The sequence below is a fragment of the Lonchura striata genome, chromosome 11 (genome assembly GCF_050655825.1).
Source record: "Lonchura striata isolate lonStrDom1 chromosome 11, ASM5065582v1, whole genome shotgun sequence".
NCBI lineage: Eukaryota > Metazoa > Chordata > Aves > Passeriformes > Estrildidae > Lonchura > Lonchura striata.
The window spans coordinates 9,169,409-9,189,058 of NC_140713.1; the positions used below are offsets into that span (position 1 = coordinate 9,169,409).

Consider the following 19,650-nt stretch of genomic DNA (forward strand, 5'->3'; position numbering starts at 1 on the left):
TTTCAGATATTTAAGAGGATGTAAATGGTGCTTTGTTTTGTGCTGTTATAGTGACAGGACAGAGAGAGCTGCATTTCCTGTGCTTGTGAAGGTTTCTAAAGGCAATCCTGCTTTCACCCGGAGTGCTCTCTGAAGCTGTGCACCTGGTTACATGGGATGTTAGCTCAAGGGACACACTAAGCTACCCTCTGAAGTCAGTTTTTCTGTTATTCTTGAGGTACCCTGAGTAACTAATCAACTGTCAGCACATGACAAATAGTGGGCTGCCTCTTTTTAGGGAAAGTGAAGCATAAATGCACTCATTAAACAATCCTGCTGTTTCCTGTTTGCTTTGTGATGGATTTCAGAACTGTCATAACTAATAAAAGCTCTAGATTTTATCTTACAGTTGCAGGGATTTGCTTAAACAGGCCATACCCAAGTGCTTGTACAGCTACCAAGGCTAAATTTGAGCTGTTGGTTTTAGCTAATTGCCTTCCAAAACCTTTATAGGGAGCAAAGAGCCCCACTGATGGAACTGTAAATGAAGTGATCCTGACTGTAACTTGGTAAACCTCTGGCACTTCATTTAAATATTATTGGTGTATAGTAAGTGTGGTTATGCTGTAGTTTGCTATAGTGTTTTTCTTCTAGTCATTTATCATGCCTGTTCCTGGGGTGGTTTCTTTTCGGTTTTTGGCTTTTTTTTTAAACCCAAAACATGAGAAATGAGTGAGCTCACGTACTGACAAGCAAGTATTTAATCTGTGGCAAAGCAATCAACTTTGTGTTAGTTCTAGAATATCTCATTACCCTGCAATAAATACCAATTTAATACATTTAAATACCAATGTGACTGGTTCAATTACCGTAAGTGGAGGAACAAATAAGAATATTTCCTTATTTGCCATATGCTGACAGGGGGTTGCATAAAGACATTTGAAACAAGCTCAGTCAACTGCAGAAATACAAAGGCACTATTCAGAGATAACGTTCGCTTTGTTCATATAGCAATAATTAAAGACATGCAATTTTGTTACCTTGTTTTAATTGCTGACTGTTCTGCATAGCACTTCTTTTGAGCAACCAAACAGAGTAGTCTTTCATGGCTAACTCAGACTGGCAATTTAAACCTTGTACTCTCCTGCTGTCAGATCGTCAGGTAATAAAATACTATATTGTTAAGAACCCTTAACATTTTATATTTGCAAGAAATCCATATTATGTTAGAAAACAGAATAATTGAGTTATTTTTCTGAGTCAGATTCTACAGAAAAATGCCATCTGCTGACAATTCTCAAGTCAGAAAAGGCAACCAATGATTCTAATACTTCTTTCATGATAAAAAATATTTTAGTGTGTATAAGGGCCATTAACTTAACCTAAACATTTGCTGTGGTACAGAGCCAGGTATTCCAGTCTGGTGAAAATCAGTAAAGGTCTGCTGAGGTTATTCTCATCAGCCAAGGAGCCAGTCATATAAAACATCACTTTTTACTTCCCTGACTCTGGGGCCAGCATTAGGAAGTGCCCATTTACAGGCTTGATACTTTTCTGGAGGATGGGTGAATTTTTTGGCAAAATAAAAGCTAGGGAAAAGTTTAGTTAACTTAAATTCTCTCTTCTCTTCAGCGTGTTCACATGCCTTTGTGCTGCCTGGTTTGGGATAGGATCAAAAATGAACATGCTCTTGAGTTTTACTCGTGGGATTTCTGACTTCAATAATACATGTGTATTATTGGAAACCTCATGAGAGTCCATTCTCACTAGTTTCCCAGAACATTTTCTTTCCCAAATTGGTATAAAAGCACTCTGGAAATTCTTGCACAGACAGTGTTCAGCTCAATGGGAGCTCCTGGGTGCTTAACACTCTGTAAAAGTCTGTCATTAATTTAACAATCTATGTATGGATTTAGGGTCCAGACTTTTCACTTTTTGTGGGTGGATCACGGATCATTGTGTCCCTGTCAGGGTGTCTCAGAAGCTTGTTCCATTTACCCAGTGCTTCAGTAACACGGGTGCATTGTGCAAGTGCCTTTCCAGGGGGACAGAAAGAGGCAAAATGCCCCTCAGCCTTGTGGCTGCTGCTGTCCCCTCTGCAGCTACCTCCCAGAAAAGGGGCTGTGGGTCAGAGTGGAGAGGGAAGGAGCTCCCTTAATTACCATGATTTACTGCCATTGGCTTGCCTGTTTGCTCCTGATGCTTCCCGAGGGTAAAAATAGCTTTCACCTCAGCAACACTTTCTGCAATCCAGTCCCTTTCTCCTTTCCAGATATGCTGCTTGTCATTTTTTTTCTACCTAATTTCACATCTTAATTTGCTCATTTTGATTATATTTTCCAGAGCATTGACACTGTGACCCTAACTTGAGAGGGGCTCAGTAAGCCATCTCTCAAAAAGTCAGTCAGTGCTATCGGGTATCTGCAGTTCCAGGTCAGGCTGTACTATCCTGCTGGCTATAATTCTTGGAAGAAGTTTTGCTTATGACTGTAGTAAGGTTATAGTCTCACATATTTTTCAGACTACCAACTTAACTCATCCCAAGAGGTGAGTCTACTTCATTACACATACCCTAAAGAAACAATTTATTATTTAAGCTGCTTACACGATGCAGGATTTCTTTGAACAGCTTCGTGATGGTATTGGTTGAATACCCTTGCTTTGGAGGAAAGAAGAATTCATAAGATGAATATTGGCAAACTTAACAGGACTTTATTCTTCCTGGGATTTTTTGGCATAATCGAGAAAATGATACATTTACCACATTTTCAAGGCTTAACCAAAAACCTGTTCTAAGCAGCTGGCACTTTTCCCTGCTCTCTTGCCATGGTTTTGTCTCTGTCAGGGTTTTGCACAGGGACTGCCACCTCCTCACGGGTTTCTCCCGGGGGACATTAGAAACGTTTCTGAAATTGCTGCTGCCGTGAACGCGCTGTTCCGCAGTGCTGCGTCCACACGTGGATGATGGGCTGTGCTTCTCTCAGCATCCAGGCTCTGAGCAGACCTGTGGCTCCTGGGCTGGGCTGGCTTGCTCTGGCAAGGGCAACAGAAAGGCAGGAAAGTGGGATGGTGGCAAACGCCAAGGTGGTTTCTGTACTTGCTGAGGGCATTGCCATGATGTGCTCATAAAGCCCAAGGGAAAGGCCCCCCTCATCTCCCCTCGGTCTGGGGTGGAGTCTGAGCAGAGGTACAGGACTTACAGTGAGACCTCTCTCCCCTTCTAGCACATGTTGTTGTATGTTGGTGTTTAAAAATTGACATCTGCCCAATTCCAGAGACCAGAATTTGACATCTGCCCAATTTTTGGCCAAAAGGCAGCTTCTGGCTGTTTTCAGGGAGCTCTAAGCTGAGTGAACAGCTTTGTGTTCTCTGGGTCTCTGCCATACCCTCTTTTGGCTTCCAAGCTGCCCTTGTTTCCCTGTAGGAAATGGTCTGGCAGGCAGAACCCCCAGGTGGGACAGCTGGGTGAGGACAGTCTCTCCTCCAGCAAGGGAAAGCTGTGGTGACAGAACTGTGTTTCCTTTGTGGTGCTGAAGCACTGGAGACTTAACAGAGCATCAGGGCAGGAAACAAGAGTTGGATGGAAATTAGCTGTAGGTAAGGTACTTTCATGAGTTTTCTCTCTGCAAAGCGAAAGAGAAAAGACTCCAGTATGCTGTAACATGAGATGGCCCCAGCCACACTGTGATGTGTATATTAGATTTCTAGGAATCTTTGGCCTCAGATGGTTTTAAATAACCAGCAACCAAAGTTCATAGGTCATCTGCTCTCCTTATTCTTTGCTTTCAGGGAAGTTCTTAGTTTACATTTTTTATGTGTTTTAACTAGAACTAAAGACTGTACTTTATGTCTCTGTACTTCACATTCTGTAATTCTTGTTGGGATGTGTTTGAATCAATTATTTGGGTTTTTTTAGAAGCTGGACAGTTGTGAAATAACAGAAGTCTTGGATCAATGTCCACTGAAGTCTGTGGAAAGCTTTATGCCAATTTCAGTTGGCCTTTTGTCAAGTCTTTTAAAACTTTTCATGAATATTTGAAACTATTTTAATGGGTGTGAAATGACATTTAACTCTTCCTTTTTAGTGATTTTTACATCTTGAGCATGCTCACATCCACATAATGGTATAGATTTCATTGATTTCTTTGGCCATTGTTTGTTAACACCTCCTTTTATGTATATGCTCCTAACATAAGGCATTCTGGGTATGAGTAGTATTCCTTAGAAATATGTGCATGCTTTTTCATACCTCATTTAGTTGAGATGCTCTAGTACTTGTGCAAACTCTAATTTAACTTTACATCAGTCAGTATTGAGTAGTTATGTTTAGCAGAGACACTGAAGTTCAATATTTCATCTGTTTTAATTCTCAGTTTCATTTGTTAGGCTTTTACCTCATTATTTGCATCTGGTTTCTTAAACTCCTCTAACTTTAATATGCATAAAGCTGTTGCCTTCAGTTTAATTAGCATGTAACAAAAGTGCCTTGTATGCAAACAAGGCATACAAGGTACTTGTATGCAAGAGAACCCTCAGCCACGAGGCCTTTCCAGTCTGGAGTGAGGATTTGTCAGCACTCAGCTTTGTTAAATTATGGGAGCGAAGCAGAAGTTCTGCAAATCCTTCACTCACTGTCACTGCTCTGCTTTTAATGGAGGTTCTGTTTTTTCTGGAGATGCTGAAACTACAAAGTGAATTAGGTTTACAGGCTGGTAAGCTGCCAAAGGCTCCACCCGAGTCTAAGAACACAAGGGAGCAAATGGGAGCAGGAGTAGCCCCTGCTGTTCCAGTAAGAGGCCAATGGGATGTGTTAGGGACAGATATGTTAGTGACTCTGAAAATTCTTCCTTGTGGATTGAAAATCAGTGAAAAATCTACCCGGTTTTGTATAGTTAAGATGATCTTTTTCAGTGGTTTAAAAAAAATCTCCTTATTTTTCAATTTACAGTCTATATTAAATAAAAAAAATCTTGAAGCAGATGCCATGTTGTCATTGCCCTCATCCAAATCTCATTTGGAAACTCTTCTTCCTTTTGAAACACACCAAGAAAACAAAACAAGTTCCTTACCTTGGTGATTACAGCCAGATATTGAGGCATTTCACAGAGGTGTATTGGATCTGAAAATTCCTTTAGCCCAGAGCTAAGCAAATATTTCATAACAAATAACAAGAGGAGGAGGAATGTTGCCTTTTTATCTCTTCTCAACTTTTCTGCAAACAAACTGCAAGTTCCTCTAAATTAATGATTCAAAATTATTTGCTAACCACACAGGTCAACTTGTGTCTTTCCATTTTCTTCCCAATGGCATGGAATATCCCTACCAGAAGGATAGCAAATATGTGTTATGAGGGAAGAAGAAAACAGAAACAGCATATTCCAAGTGAGCAATCTCTTGGGTGTTCTTTCCCACCATATTCTCACAATTATTGCTATTATTAGTGATAGCCACAGTGGGATACAGAAGGAATAGACAGGAGTCCTTGGCCTTTTTCATGCTGTGTTGTCTAGACTTACAAGAATGTTAGATTTTGTCATCCTGCTTCCTCTCATGGTGTTATAATTGCACAGAATCTGAAATAAAAATGGAATTTTGACCTATATGACCCTCTCCTCATTGTGTCCTAAACCGATCGAGGTTAATGGAAAGTCATTAGTGATTCAGGAAAAATCATATGTAATGCATAAAACTATTCTGAATGTAGAAAACCCAATGCATAAATTTCCACAACAGTTTTGACAGTATTTGTTCTGAAGTATATGAGCTGGATGAATACATTAAATTTAACTCAGACTTATGGAGATATTTCATGTATTTGTAGAAAGAATTTCCAGGAGTACACAGTAACCAAAATCTGGCCTTCAAAAACTGGAATTCCTTCTTGATGTAAAGCTGGAAAAGATGAATCTGTGCCAGTCTCCTGCCTCTGTGCCATGGCATTTCTCAGCTGGCATGTGTGCCGGCCAGCACAGTGGAGCCATAGGCCACTTTGCCTCACCCACCACTACAATTTAAGAACCTGCAGGAAAAGAACCTGGCAGCTGCTGTCCCACTGCCCCCTTTGCAGTACTCCAGAGCACTGTGGCTCTGTCTGAAGCCAGGTCAGCATTCTCTGCATTGCTTTGGAATTCCCAAAGTGATTAATTCAATACAAATGCTTGAAACCATCCCATGCCTGGAAAAAATGGCAAACGGTGTGTGATTGAATGAGTGTCCAGACTGCTCTGTGGCACATCCCCTTTCTTCTTGACAACCTCACAACTTCATAAAACTGGATGTTATCAAAAATAACGTGTCTTTCATTCACAGAGCATTTTTCAACTTGGAGGATGAGTTTAATGTAAAACCCAAAGGAAAAATGTCTTATTGGAGCTTTAGGGTCATTTCTGCTGGAAAAAATGTGACAACACTTGTAAGGCACTCAGTCAACTATTGCCTCTGTAAAGGTGCAGCAAAATACAAGCAGGGACCAGAATTCAGTCACTTCTCCCCCAGCCATGAATTCTCAATCCACCTTTATAATGTTAAATATAGAAATTATGTTTGGGGCTGAGACTTCATGTGCATCAGGGACAGTTTCTTACAGGAAAATGTAGAACTCCCTTTTTTTTTCCATATGGTTCAAATCATTTAGAAAATGAATCCTACAGGAATAATTTCAGATGTGGAAACCTTAAAAATGGGGAAATAAGAACCAGATTCACTACATTTCAGTTTTCCAGCTGAAAAAAATCTTTAGCAGTGCCCAATTATCAGTGCCTTTGAGATAAAGATTGCCTCTCAGAACCACTTGTAAATTGTGTGATGACACACATCATAAGGATTAAAATATTAGTCATCTTCCCTACAGTAAAGTACTTTGTCATGACCAAATGTGATCTGACATTTGAAATATGCTGAATTATTTCAGTGAGCAGGCGAGTTAAGTTCCTATCAATTATTTAAAACCTGTCTTTCATTGATTGAAGCCATTTTAACCTTCTTTTACAATGTTAAGTAGATACAGGCTGAGATACATAATTATTAATTCATGTCAAAGAAAGGAGAACAGAAAAATTGTATCAGAATATAATTTATGTGGGTATTATTATTATTATTATTATTATTGTTGTTATTATTATTATTCAGAGAGCAATTAGACCCTCTCAGTTCATAGTGTGGAATCTCTTCTATTGCCAAAACTGAGATTACAGTTTGTGACTTTGTGAGCACTGTTATTGGGCCCCTGTGAAAAGTGCTTATACCAGGGAGTACTGCAAAGCTGCCTTTGATTTGGATCAACAGAAGAGGATTTCTATGAAATGAGTGCAGTGGATGACTGTAGTCCGTTGAGGACCTGTAGATCTTTGATAAATCTTTCCATCTGGAATAGACTTAAAATCAGTTCCTGCATTGGTTTAGTTAACAGTTAAAGCTGTGAAGATTCATATGTAACTTTCAATTTTCACGTGCTTTTCACTGTGTTGAGTTTTCCTCTTGGAAAACAGTTCTTAAAGTGCAGAAAATTCCACAGATCCTTAAAAAATATAGTGCTTACATTAGGCATTCAAACTGCTCTCCTTGTCATACCCGTGGCATTCGGGCCTTGGGAGGTTGCACTGAAGAAGAACATCCATTTTAGAAGGCAAGAGGTGATACATATGACGTGTCTGCATTTCCAAAAATTTTTTTAGGAAGGAGGTTGGAATCATGGTCTTGGAGGACTCGAGATATTCAGCAAGATGGTTTGCAATTGACATTTGTTTGTCTGCACATATTTTTCTGAAGCCTAAGAGATATGTAGTCCTCGTGGGATGTCAGTTTTGGCAGGACAGTGTTGGCACATGGTAGAGCCTCACTGATCCAAACCAAAAATCTGTATCTAGTATTACGTATATAATGTAATAGAATTACCTGATGAAACTTCTTTTTGGTTTTTGACTTGGTAAAAAGGGGTGTTTATTACAACATGTTTTAGAAAACCAAGAAATGAAATAAAATCATAACTGATTAATGAGCTGCATGGAAATACTTCCTCAATGCCACCCACATTTCCCTGGCCCTGATCCTGGAAACACTTCATCACATGTGCAGTTTTATGCACAGATCCTATGTGAAAACTACAGTGTAGTTTTCCCATACTTGTGTCTTTCAGAGATCCAAGAAGGAAAACAATCAGATACTTGCTTTTACTGATTAGCTTTCCCTTGTAGGAAGGTATACATTTTATATTGTGTTTAAATTATGATTGAATTGCAGGGAGCTGATTACTGAATGATGTTCCTTAAATGTTCAGATGCTTCAGCTTTGTGCTGCTGACCTTTGATGTAATTCTACTTGGAATCCCCTTAAGTCCTGTTTGGTAATACCTTATTGTGAAAAAGCTGTGAACCTTAATTCAACTATTTTCTTCTATGGTGTGTGCACTTATGAGAAGTTGTATTTTCCAAAAGCATTTCCTTTTTATGTATATCTTGTACACAAACAGCCACACAAACCAAGCGATATTGTGAAGAATGGGTTAATATTGGGAATTAATGGGAACTTAATTCCCAATATTAACTTAATTAAGAGAAACTTAAGAGAAACTTCTCTCTGTTAGACTGGGGATAAATTAATGGGAACTATCCATGCTATTGTGTGAAGGTGCTGTGCTGCCCATCGGTCATAGTTTTAACCACTACACCATCCCACAACATTCCTGGTTTGTGTTTTTCCAAATGGGAAACCTGGCCATTTCCGAAAGGAAACAATGCATATTTAAATGGGAAGAATACCCAGTTCATAACTTGAATAATCGGTAACGTGAGTAACTAACTGGTGTCAAGGTGCACATTGTGGGCTTTGCAGGGAGGTCACGGTGTGTGAGCTGACAGCCTCCTCTCTGATTTGTGGTGCCGTTTCTCGTTTCAGTCAGGTTTGATAAGGACGCGGCAGATGGAGTTCCTGATCTCTCCGTTACCCCAGCAGCTGGCACGGGAGCACAACTACACGTCCCCCGCCGGGCACCACCCGCACGTGCTGTACAAGCGGACTGCCGAGGGGAAGGTGCACGGGTCCCCAGCTCAGCCCCATCCCAAATCCTCCCCTCCTGGCCGCCGCAGAACGCGCGCGTCCCACGCGCATCCCGCGCGAGCCAGCGGTTACCGCCACGGAAGGTTTCAAAAGCAGCATTTTTGTGGACGGCGCAAGAAATGTATGTAAGGAAACTTTCTCTCCTTTCTTGAGGTAGAAGCTGTTTCAGGCTGTGTGGTGGTCCCGAGGTGTGCTTCACATCTCTTCACATCCCTTTGGGATGGAGGTGTAATAACTTTAAATTATATATTTCTAACATAAAACGCATATGAGAAACTTGAGTTTTGCTCTAAGTTCATAGAATCATCTCTTTTATTAAGCCATCAGAGTCACTGTTTAGTTTTCTTGTTCTTTGTCTACATTAAAAGATCGCAGTGGTGATTTTTTTTTTACATTGACATAATTTTCAGGAAGCAGTTCTGCACAGTCATGGATGCCATGTCCCTGAACTTCTCTCTGTTAGATTGGGGATAAAAAAATAACTAGGCTTGAAGATGGAGGAAAAAGCTTCAAAATTATTAGTTTCTGAGAGGATAGAGAAAATGTCTTTCAGAACTCACCATTTGAATAATGAAATTTTCAGCAGCTGAGATCTTCAAAAAGAACCACCCATGTAAATTGTTTAAATAAGATTTTGGAGCCATGTCTTAAAAAATATATTGAAATATGTTATCCTGCCAAGATCCATTCTGAGTCCTTCATTAGGCCCTCAAATTGCGGAACATTTTAGAGCCCCCTTGGACCCTATATCTGTACTTTTAGCATTCAGTTGAGTCTTTTTGAAAGCTGATCAGCTTCTGAGCTGAGGTTCTTAATGATGGTTTCCAGGATTGCAAACAGTATTGAAAACAGTGCCTGAGTCCACTTATATTCTTCCAACTTCCTACAGAAGTTCTGAAAAAATGAGCAGCTTCCTTTTCCAAAGGTGTGTAAGGAGAAAATAAAGAGAAGGGAAGGAATGAGAAAGGAGTTAGTGGGAAGGTGGCTGTCTGAGACTGAGGTCTGAAAACAAATGGCTTGTTAAAATTTCATAAATCCTTCTCCCCATGTTTAAAAGCCAACCCTCAATTGCCAGATGCACAAGCCTGTGATTCAACCTGTAAACATTTGCCTTCTACTGCAATCCAAAACTGTCTCATTACATCCTCCCTCTCCCTCCTGTCTGGTTTTCTTGCTGCAGAGCAGGGCTGATGGTGCTCTCTTATCTCCCTGCTCTACACTGGCCCATTTTGTTTGGATTGTCCACTGTGAGCTTGTGCTTTATTTACTGCTCCTCCTGTGAGTGCTTGTCCAAAATGAGAATTATCCATATCCTCTTGAGCTTTTACACAGTCCTTACCCCTATAATAGATGAGAGCATCTTGAACACTGTAAATGTATGACCTCCGGGGATGTGAGAAGATATTATTGTTATTCTTGTCTTACAAATGGGTCACAGACAGGAGAGGTCAGAATTAACCAGTGATTCTGGGAACCTAATTGAGAAACTGAATTTTTCTTTAAAATACTTTGTGCTTTTGTAAGTCTACATGTATATCTATTTATTCAATAATCCCACTTACAGCTATGAGGTCTTAGCTGCATATTCAAGTAGATTTTATGTTAAATTAAGAACATGCAATTAGCATCCAACTATAATGAATTTAGTAAAAGTGATTTACTCGTCATTGTTTAGGAACTTGATGTCAGTCGCACTTTTAGGATCTGATTCAGCAAGATGGCATTTAAGTACCTTACCCTCAAAACTATTTCTTTGCACACTTATGTGGTCTTTCACTTGGTGCAGTTCATACCTGTAAAGAGAAAGGAAGAGTTCTAAAAAATGATAACTTATGTACACACCCAGTTGTGGTTAATTTATAGAACAAATCAATCTCATGTTCACTGAATGAAATACAATCACATGTCATTGTTAATTGAGTAGAGGAAAATACAGGATGCAGAAGAAATTACCCCAGTAAATGGAACACTTTTTCTATGAGTATTTGGTACTGTTCTTCTTCTTGCCCTTTTTTTTTTTCTCTTTTTAAGTCTTTACATTATTTTCCTGGTCTTATTCTGAGATCTGGAGTCATATCAATTTGAAATTTTAATTGAAATCCAATCTGGTCACCTGGAATAGAGTTTCAGCTCGAATGAACAAAGGGATGGAGAATTCAGGCTGACAAAATGTGGTTCTCTGCTATTAACCCTGCCTAGTCAGGGTTAATTTATCCTAACCCAAGAATGAAATCAAACTTGCTGAGCAGTAAGAGGGAAGAGCACATTGCCACTTGGGAGTCATAAAAATAACTTGTTTCACACCACCTCTTTTAAAATTTCATGCACAGGGACTTTGTAAGCACTAGAAAAGCCATTTCTAAACTCTTTGTCACAACCTAAATGCTTTTAGATCATGAGAGTTAACTGGACTATAGTTAGTAAAACATGCACGAAACTGCTGCTGCTTAGGTTTTATGAGTAGCAATGAAGTAAATTCAAGAGCAAAACTTCTCTGCTCATGGATACATGTGTCCAAAGCATTGGAGCTGCATTGCCTTCAGAAGAGTACCTGGGCACTGAAGTGCCTTGAACCTGGCACTTCCCCCTTGGGTGAGGCCTGTCCTTTGCGTTGATGTGCCTCCAGAAAAGAAAAGTTCTTTAAACTTGTAAAGGATAGTTGTGTATAATGAGTGATACACTTGAAAATCACCATAACCTGGTCCATTGTATACTAAATGCATGTCAGAGTGCTGAGTTCTTGAAAGCAGATCACTGTTGAGCATTCTATGTGTTCTTGATTCCCCAGCTTGGCAGGGTAGAAAGTAGGGTCTGTTTTAGCTCTTTGGAATAAATTTCTGATGAGGAACAGGCAGGATTTTTTTCATTACCTGAGTCTTTCTCACTTGTGTTGTTACAACCGGTGTCAAAAAAAACCCCCATTATTACCCAAAGAGTTTGTTAAAGTGGCCTTTGAGTTAATTCTTTATGCAAAGGCAGTGTAGGTTTCTGCAGAAGGACCTGTGGGTACGAGGAGCCCTGAAGGATGTGGGAGATGGATTTCTCTTCCAGTTCCCTGAAGAACTGGAGTAGAAACCACTCTCCAGCTGTGGCACTGCCTGTGCTGCACCAGCACAGAGGGAGAAAATGCTCCCTAGAATTGGGATGTGCACTGCCTGCTGTCAAGCCCTCCTTGGTGTTGCCTGACTCAATAAATACATTCCCAGCAGGAATTATCTCACTGGCAGTTTGGCATGGAAGGCCAATGTCAGTCCCAATACCAAGCTGGCAGGAATTTACTTGTGGTGTGTATTTCTGATTTCTGTACTGCCCATGGACATCTGGTGTGGAAAGGAATTTTTTGCCAACTGCTATGTAAGTAGCACATGCCAAACACCTCAGGAAGTTATCAAAAGGACAGGAAAAATGCAGATACTCTGTTAAAAATTCTGTTGTACTTTTTTTGCACAGATGCTACCATTTTATTAGATTAATTCCTTATTTTAAACTGCTTATTGAATACGAATGTGGTTCTCCCATTTCCTTCTCTCCCTGTAGCAGTCCTTCCCTCAGGAATGAATCAGGTCTTTTTTAATAAATATGGAAGAACTTAGCCAGAAGTATTAAATCACATGCTATAAAAATAATCTAAGGCTTTAAACTTGTGATACTTCATTTTCTGATGAAACTGTTCATGGGTGATCTGAACTCTTTCCAAAACAGTTTTATTTCCTTTTAGATGCACCCAAGCCACCCACAGAAGAGACCTACATTCGCTCAGATGAATATGGGACTTCTGCAAGGTTCAAAAGATCATCTGCTAAAATTCAGAAAAACGGAAGTCTAAATGTTGAAACCCTTGTTGTGGCGGATAAAAAAATGTTGGAAAAACATGGCAAGGAAAATGTAACAACATATATCTTAACTGTCATGAACATGGTAAGGTGTGGTGTCACTGAAGTGTCTTTTGACTGGGGAATATTGTGTCAGAGTAGGATCTTTATTAGACAAATACTGATAAAAAGAACAAAGACACCTTATACAAGCCCTTCTTCAAGCCTCATCTAATGCAGTACTTTTATCAAAGAGGCTTTAAATACACATCTTTAGAACATCACAGCTCTGGCAGCAGTACTGTAGAGTTAAAAAAAGTTAGAAAGCATTTAAAATGTTAAATATTAAAATACTTCCTCAGTAGTAAAATAAAGGCAGATACTCTGAAATTGAAACTTTAATTTAATATCATGAAGCTTTATCTGTTTCATCTCACGTCTCCTAGAAACCCTTATTTGAGAAAGCACAAATGTATTTCCATAAAATTGATATAATTTGACTATGTTTTCCTGCATATCCTTGCTCTTTACTTTTGCATTGAAAAGCTTGAGCTTGAACTTTGGCTTTAATTCCATTTGATCCAGGAGACCAAGGACAGATCAAAGCCTATTAAAGTCAATAGAGAGTTTTCAAATTTTTTACTAAGCATAGTTTGGGGCATAATTCTTCTGCTTTGAGCTCTTTTGGATTAATCCTACAAGGTATATAACTCCATAAATTAGTACTGAAAATTGAAGTCCATGGCAATAACTCAGTAGATACGTTTAATCTATTAAAAAAGGACTATGCGTGTAGGTGATATTTCCTCTCCAATAATCATTGCAGGTCTCTAGTCTATTTAAGGATGGAACAATTGGAAGTGATATAAACATTATTGTTGTGAGCCTGCTTCTTTTGGAACAAGAGCCTGTAAGTTGTGTCAGAATTTTCGTCTGAGCTACTTCATTTGCTGCTGTTCTTGGGAGCATTGGGTGCTCCCATGTTATGTGCAGGGAGGTTTCTTAAGGCATAGAGTGTGAGAAGAAGATTAAAACTGCCAAAATCTTCAAAATTACACTTTCTACTCTTCACTGGTTCTTGGGTTTTGATTCTAAATTCTTCATTTCATATAAATATTCTTTAGAAACATTGACATGCTTCCAGTAAGATAAAAACTAACATTTGCTAGTGTTTCCTTGAGGAAAAATGGCTGGAATGAGAAATCTATTTAATAAGTATTTAAATATATGGAATAATTTTGAACTGGGTTTTCCAAGGGGTGGTGATCAGAAGTGTAAAGGAGTCAAAGGTCCCAAACGGAAGAAAACATGTAACAAAAGGTGGGAGTGGAGCCAATTCTTGTGTCAAGGGTGCTGAGACAAAAAAAACCTCCAAAAATCTCTTTTGCTGAAAAGAAACTTGTGAAGGGTCGAGCTACTTTGATAATACTCTTCTTCCCCAGCAATTACAATACATTATAATCACAGTATTAAATATGGCTTAGTGTTCAGCATTCTCAGGAATCAAATACATTTGTACACTAATTCCAGCCACCAGCTTTGGAAATATCTGTGTTTCTGGAGAGAGACCTAGTTTTATTTTACAGTTGTGAGAGATTGCCTCATCAGCTGACTCAGCCATCACAGACAGTTAACATGGGAATACATAAGCTGATGTGGAACAAATATGAAATACTAACTCTCTTTTCCCTAAGCAACTCTTTCAATCTCCTTTCTCACGCACTGCTGGAAACACCTTGTCTGTGTGTCTGTGTCCATGCCCTCCCTGCAGGGTGGGTTATTGATCAACCACCATGCTGACCAGTCCCTGAACAGCTTCTGCCAGTGGCAGTCTGCCCTGGTTGGGAAGAACGGGCAGCGCCACGACCACGCCATCCTTCTGACAGGCTTTGACATCTGCTCTTGGAAGAACGAGCCCTGTGACACTTTAGGTATGACACCAAAACAGGGCTGGGAAACCTGGGGGTGGCCACAGCAGGAGATGAGTTGGTTTCAAATAAGAGAGTCCATTTTTGCACATTGTTAGTCTTGTTTGTTAATCTTCTTGAAGAGGACAGGACAGTATTATTTTTGGATTGTCACCTCTTCAAGGAATATTTTTGATTTTGAGAATATTTCTGAGTCACTCTATTTTCTTTTGTGACTGCTTGCCTTTTTTGAATGGGATTCCTCCCTAATTGGAGAGCAGTGAAGGCATGGGGGGGTGGGTTGGGGGGAGATTAATCTTTACAAATAAAGTGTAGTTGGAGAGGTTAGGTTTGATTTATACTTTTTATATAGGAGTTCCTTTATTGTCAAATAAAAGTCTGCTGTAATTCTTCCATGATAAACTTGATGGAGTAGACAAGTGTCTCCATGTGCCAAAATAAACTGGCTTATTAGGACCAGTGCAGTGAATATGAATTTGGAATTATGTAGAGGAACAATCTATTTCACTGCTTCCTTCTTTCAGGATTTGCACCCATCAGTGGCATGTGCAGCAAATACCGCAGTTGCACCATTAACGAAGATACAGGCCTTGGACTGGCTTTTACGATTGCTCATGAGTCTGGACATAAGTAAGTTTCTTCTTCTGTAAACAAATACGTAACTGAATAGAAACATAGCCTATTTAATATAAATCAGTTAAATATAGATAATTTGGATTGGCACATTCTAAATACAAATCATTTGGAAGCCCAGTGAGTGGTGGTGTACAGGGTTCCATCCAGCCAATGACTGGATGCACCAGTGGTGCTCTGCTGGGCTCAGAACAAGCCAGTCCTCTTTAAGACCTTTGAGATTCCCACGCTGCTCCCATATTCTGGTAGGCAAATCCCTTCTGGTGTCCCTCCTGTGGTTGCTCCAAAAAGAGAGGGGTTGCTGCAGAGTACTGCAGCTACATTGGAGAGGTGATCTCTCTGAGCCTCTTGGAGGTCTCCTTTTCCCAGAAGACCCAGTGTTTCATAAAAAACTTTGAACCTGTCCTTTGTTTTCTCTGCCTGTTTAATGAGTGATTTGGGTAAAAACAACCTTTGTAATGTTTTCTGCCTTTCTGTATTTATGTCCATTGGTTTTCCATTTGTTTTCTAATGTACAAAGACTAATTTTCTTAGAACCTGGTGTCTCTCATACAAAACCAGGAATAATCTTTTGTGGCGCTTCAGCTATTCTTCAGATTGTTGAAATAAATCTAAACAAAGTGATCAGCTTTTGTTCTGCTGTTTTTTGTAGCGAGTGCTGCCTGCTCCCCAAAAATTTGGAATTACTTTTCCACAACTTTGTGCATGGTTTTGATTTCCAGTTTAGCACAGTTCAAGCTGGAGTCTGTCTCACTACTGGCAGTAGAGAAGCAGAGTTTCTCTGTGTGGGACAAGCCTAACATCAAGGCTTAGTTAAAAAATCTTTATTTTTCAGCAACATTAATGCACAGAAAACCTTTGGAAAGCAGTGGTGCTGTATTCTGCTGTATTCTGCTGATTGGCTGAGGCATGAAGCCTTCCCATTCTGCCTGACTGCATCAGGACTATTCAGTTTTCATTGCACTGAAATGCTCTGCAGTGCACATGATGACCTAATGTCTACATGAGTGACCCTTTCACAGGTTTCTGTACATCTGAAGGGAAACAAGGAATTAAAGAGTAATCCAGCTGCCACTGAGGCCTGTGGGAATTGTGCCAAAGCATTCAAAGAACCAGATATGTAATATGAATATTGTGCGATCCTCCTGTCAAACTAATCCAGTTTCCCTGACCTCAGTACATTTTTAATGCCCTTTGATTAGGATTAGGAGAGAATCAGGCCCATAGCTTATTTTTAAAGAATTATCACATTTAATCTCTTGATGTTCTCCTCCCTTTTTATTTTTTCTTATTTGCTTTGAGAGATTCAAATTGGAATTTTTCTTTTCCTTTTTCACCACTGTCTTTGATTCACATATTATTCAACCTTTCCTTGGTATACTTCCATGCTCCTAATAAAATGTTTCTTATCTCCTGGGAAAAGCCTGTGCCAGACACAAAATGTCTTTATGATCATTTGTCATGTTCATGGTCCTGAGACTACCCAATATGTGATGTAAGCCAACAGAAGTTCGTTTTTGTGATACAGAGATTCTTGGAAGAAAAAAACCTGTGAGAGCTTTGGAGGTGCCGAGGTTCACTGTGAATGTATTAACCAAAGGTCTTACGGGGGGAATATCCCACTCTGTGATCCACTGAAAGCTTCAGGGGTTAGACATTTTACTGTTTTGTTAGACATTTTGATGATTTTCTAAAGTTTGTGTTTTTATCTGAAACCTTAACAGTTCCTCTGGGTGTTCAGAGCCCATTGTGTCAGTGGGATATAAACTGGGGATTCTCTGGCTGCAGTGCAGTGGAACACAGTATTTTATGAAGGGTTCTAAAAAACTGGCTCAATTGGTACTTTTTTTGTCCATTTATAGGAAGAGCCATATATTTTAGGAAGTCTGGAGCCTCAGCTGGTGGCAACACATGCAGTAACTCTGATGAGCCTGTAATGATTTATAGCAGTAGAGGCTTGAGTCCAGTAAATGAGATATTCCCTGCACATTCACAGATTGCATTTATAAAGTTGCCAGTGTTCTACAATATTGATGTAACAGATGATGAAATTTCTATCCCAAACACATTTAAATTCACAGATGTCCCATACAGTCAGTAAAATCAGAACAGGGAAAGGAAAACCTCTAAAAATTAGCTTTATTATATCCATAAAATACCTGTAATTTGTAATTATAATGTGATTTTTTTATTATTGCTTATTATTCTTTATATCATCCTAACACCTCTCCTAGTGAAAGCAGGGCCTCCTGATGCTCAGACTGAGAAAACACCCCATAAGAGGCAGTTTTCCCAGTAAGAGGCACTATTCCCATTAAACAGTTCCAGTCTAGACAAAATGACACTGTATAACAAAGGTGAGGAAACCAATGTGATTTCCCTGCGATAATATAGCAAGTTAGTGGCCAAAATTAGGAAAAAAAAATAATATTTTTATATTCATACTTCTGTATCCCATTCATTCACACCCATTTCCTTTGCTACAAATGCAGCTCTGTAGTTCTTCCCTTCGATCAGCAAGGCAGTTATGGTGTGTAAAGCACATTCCTATGGGTGGTGTTTCCCTGGATTGTGATCTCCACAACACTCATGTTAGCAGGCATTGTCCCTGGACAGAGACAGGCTCACACTGCTTTGCAGGTTTTAAGCTGACAGATCCTGAGGAAAGGCCAAGTGTGGCTGAACTCAAGATCTGTGATGTCCATCCACCTCACCATGGAACTGTTCTGCTTTGGGGCTGAGAAATGGCTGAAATGGGTAAACTGGGAAACCTTGGGCACAGGTTGCAGCTCCTCTGTGCAGAGTCCTGTCACTGGCTCCCTGTGCAGCACCAGTGTGGCTCTTCCTTGGAGCCTGACCATCCTTTCCCATCAGTGTGTGATGACAAAAATTGCTGCTAATTGGAACTTATACCAATGCTAATTTGTGTGCTGCGTAAATTTTCATCCCTTTGGAATGAAAGGGATGAACTCCACTTTCCCTGTGGAGTTCAAGCATAGAGCTGTTACCCGGAAAGTGTTTCTTTTCCCCCAAATTTTGTCTTGCTTCTGTTTAATCTAGACTATCTCTCTCCCACCTGGTTCTCTTTTCAGCTTTGGGATGATTCACGATGGAGAAGGAAATGCTTGTAGAAAAGCTGAGGGAAATATTATGTCTCCCACACTCACTGGAAACAATGGAGTGTTTTCTTGGTCCGTGTGCAGCAGGCAGTATCTCAATAAATTTCTCAGGTAGGTCAGATGTAAATCTGGGCCAGTGCCAGGGAATGCAGCTTTAGTGACTGGGCTTGAATTCTTGAACAGCATAAAAATTACTGAAGTGTGAAATTCTCCTCCTTTAACATGTGCTCAAACCCTTGCAGTGTGTGAGCCCACACGCTCAGGCTGCTGCAGCATTGAGGTGGTGTGGCCTGGAAGGGCTTTTTTGTCCTGCCTTGTTTCAAAAACATGAGTTTCACCCTCCAGGATACCCTGCAGTAATGACTGGCATATCATTCTTTCCCAGGCATTCCTGTCAGCAGCTGGGTTTATTAGAGAATGAGTAGGAAGTGTACACAAAAGAGGGCAGACACAGTGGTACCAAAGTCATTACAAAATGTAAATTAACATCAGTGGCCTTTCTCACTAGAGTTTCTGTCTTGATCTAGCTCATGTCACAAATAAAAGACATTTTACATTTTTCACATCCTGTTTCTGGGAGAAACAACAAAGGAGAAAGGAAGGTTGTCAGTTTTTTCCCCAGTGTGTTGTCATTAGTCAGTGATGCCTTTAGAGGAACTGTTCTTCAATCACTGTTTAACTCATTATTACATTAATATTTCCCTTTTTTTTTTTTTTTTTTTTTTCTTTTTTTTTTGTATTTTTTCCCCTTATTCATGGTTAGACTATACAGAAATACTAAAAAATGGGTAGGAGGTATTTTGAGCAAGAAGCAACACAGGCATTTTAGATGTCCTTAGAGTGAGAAGCAGGCACCTCGGTAGTTATGTGGATCTGGTCCTTGAATTCCCAGTCAATATCTTTGAGTAGCAGCCAGAAAAGGTAATGGAAGTCTGGGTTTTTTTCCATGCTGCAGTGATGAAATATATTTTCTGTACAGAAGCAAACTGCAAGCTAAAAAGTCACATGAGCCCTCCATCCTGCCATATGGTCCCAGAGACTTGGGAGGCAAATCCAGCATGGAGTGACCTTCTGTACTCAGGGGTTCTCAGGCAGAGGCGAAGAGAAAAGGTGGAGCTGGGAGCT

At 39.8% G+C, this 19,650-nt stretch overlaps 1 protein-coding gene across 6 annotated transcripts in view; it reads left to right on the plus strand.

Annotated features, from left to right (window-relative positions):
- The window catches only part of ADAMTS18 (ADAM metallopeptidase with thrombospondin type 1 motif 18), a 78,668-nt gene that overhangs the window by 18,892 nt on the left and 40,126 nt on the right, over positions 1 to 19,650 (plus strand). For 5 of the 6 annotated variants that reach the window (XM_085589457.1, XM_077786294.2, XM_085589462.1 and 2 more), the window contains 6 exons: positions 8,872 to 9,154; positions 12,752 to 12,951; positions 13,672 to 13,755; positions 14,617 to 14,776; positions 15,298 to 15,403; positions 18,499 to 18,636. In XM_085589457.1, the coding sequence (XP_085445583.1) occupies positions 8,872 to 9,154; positions 12,752 to 12,951; positions 13,672 to 13,755; positions 14,617 to 14,776; positions 15,298 to 15,403; positions 18,499 to 18,636 (971 nt within the window). The remainder of the gene's footprint in view (positions 1 to 8,871; positions 9,155 to 12,751; positions 12,952 to 13,671; positions 13,756 to 14,616; positions 14,777 to 15,297; positions 15,404 to 18,498; positions 18,637 to 19,650) is intronic. The other variant, XM_085589459.1, reaches the window with a different exon arrangement.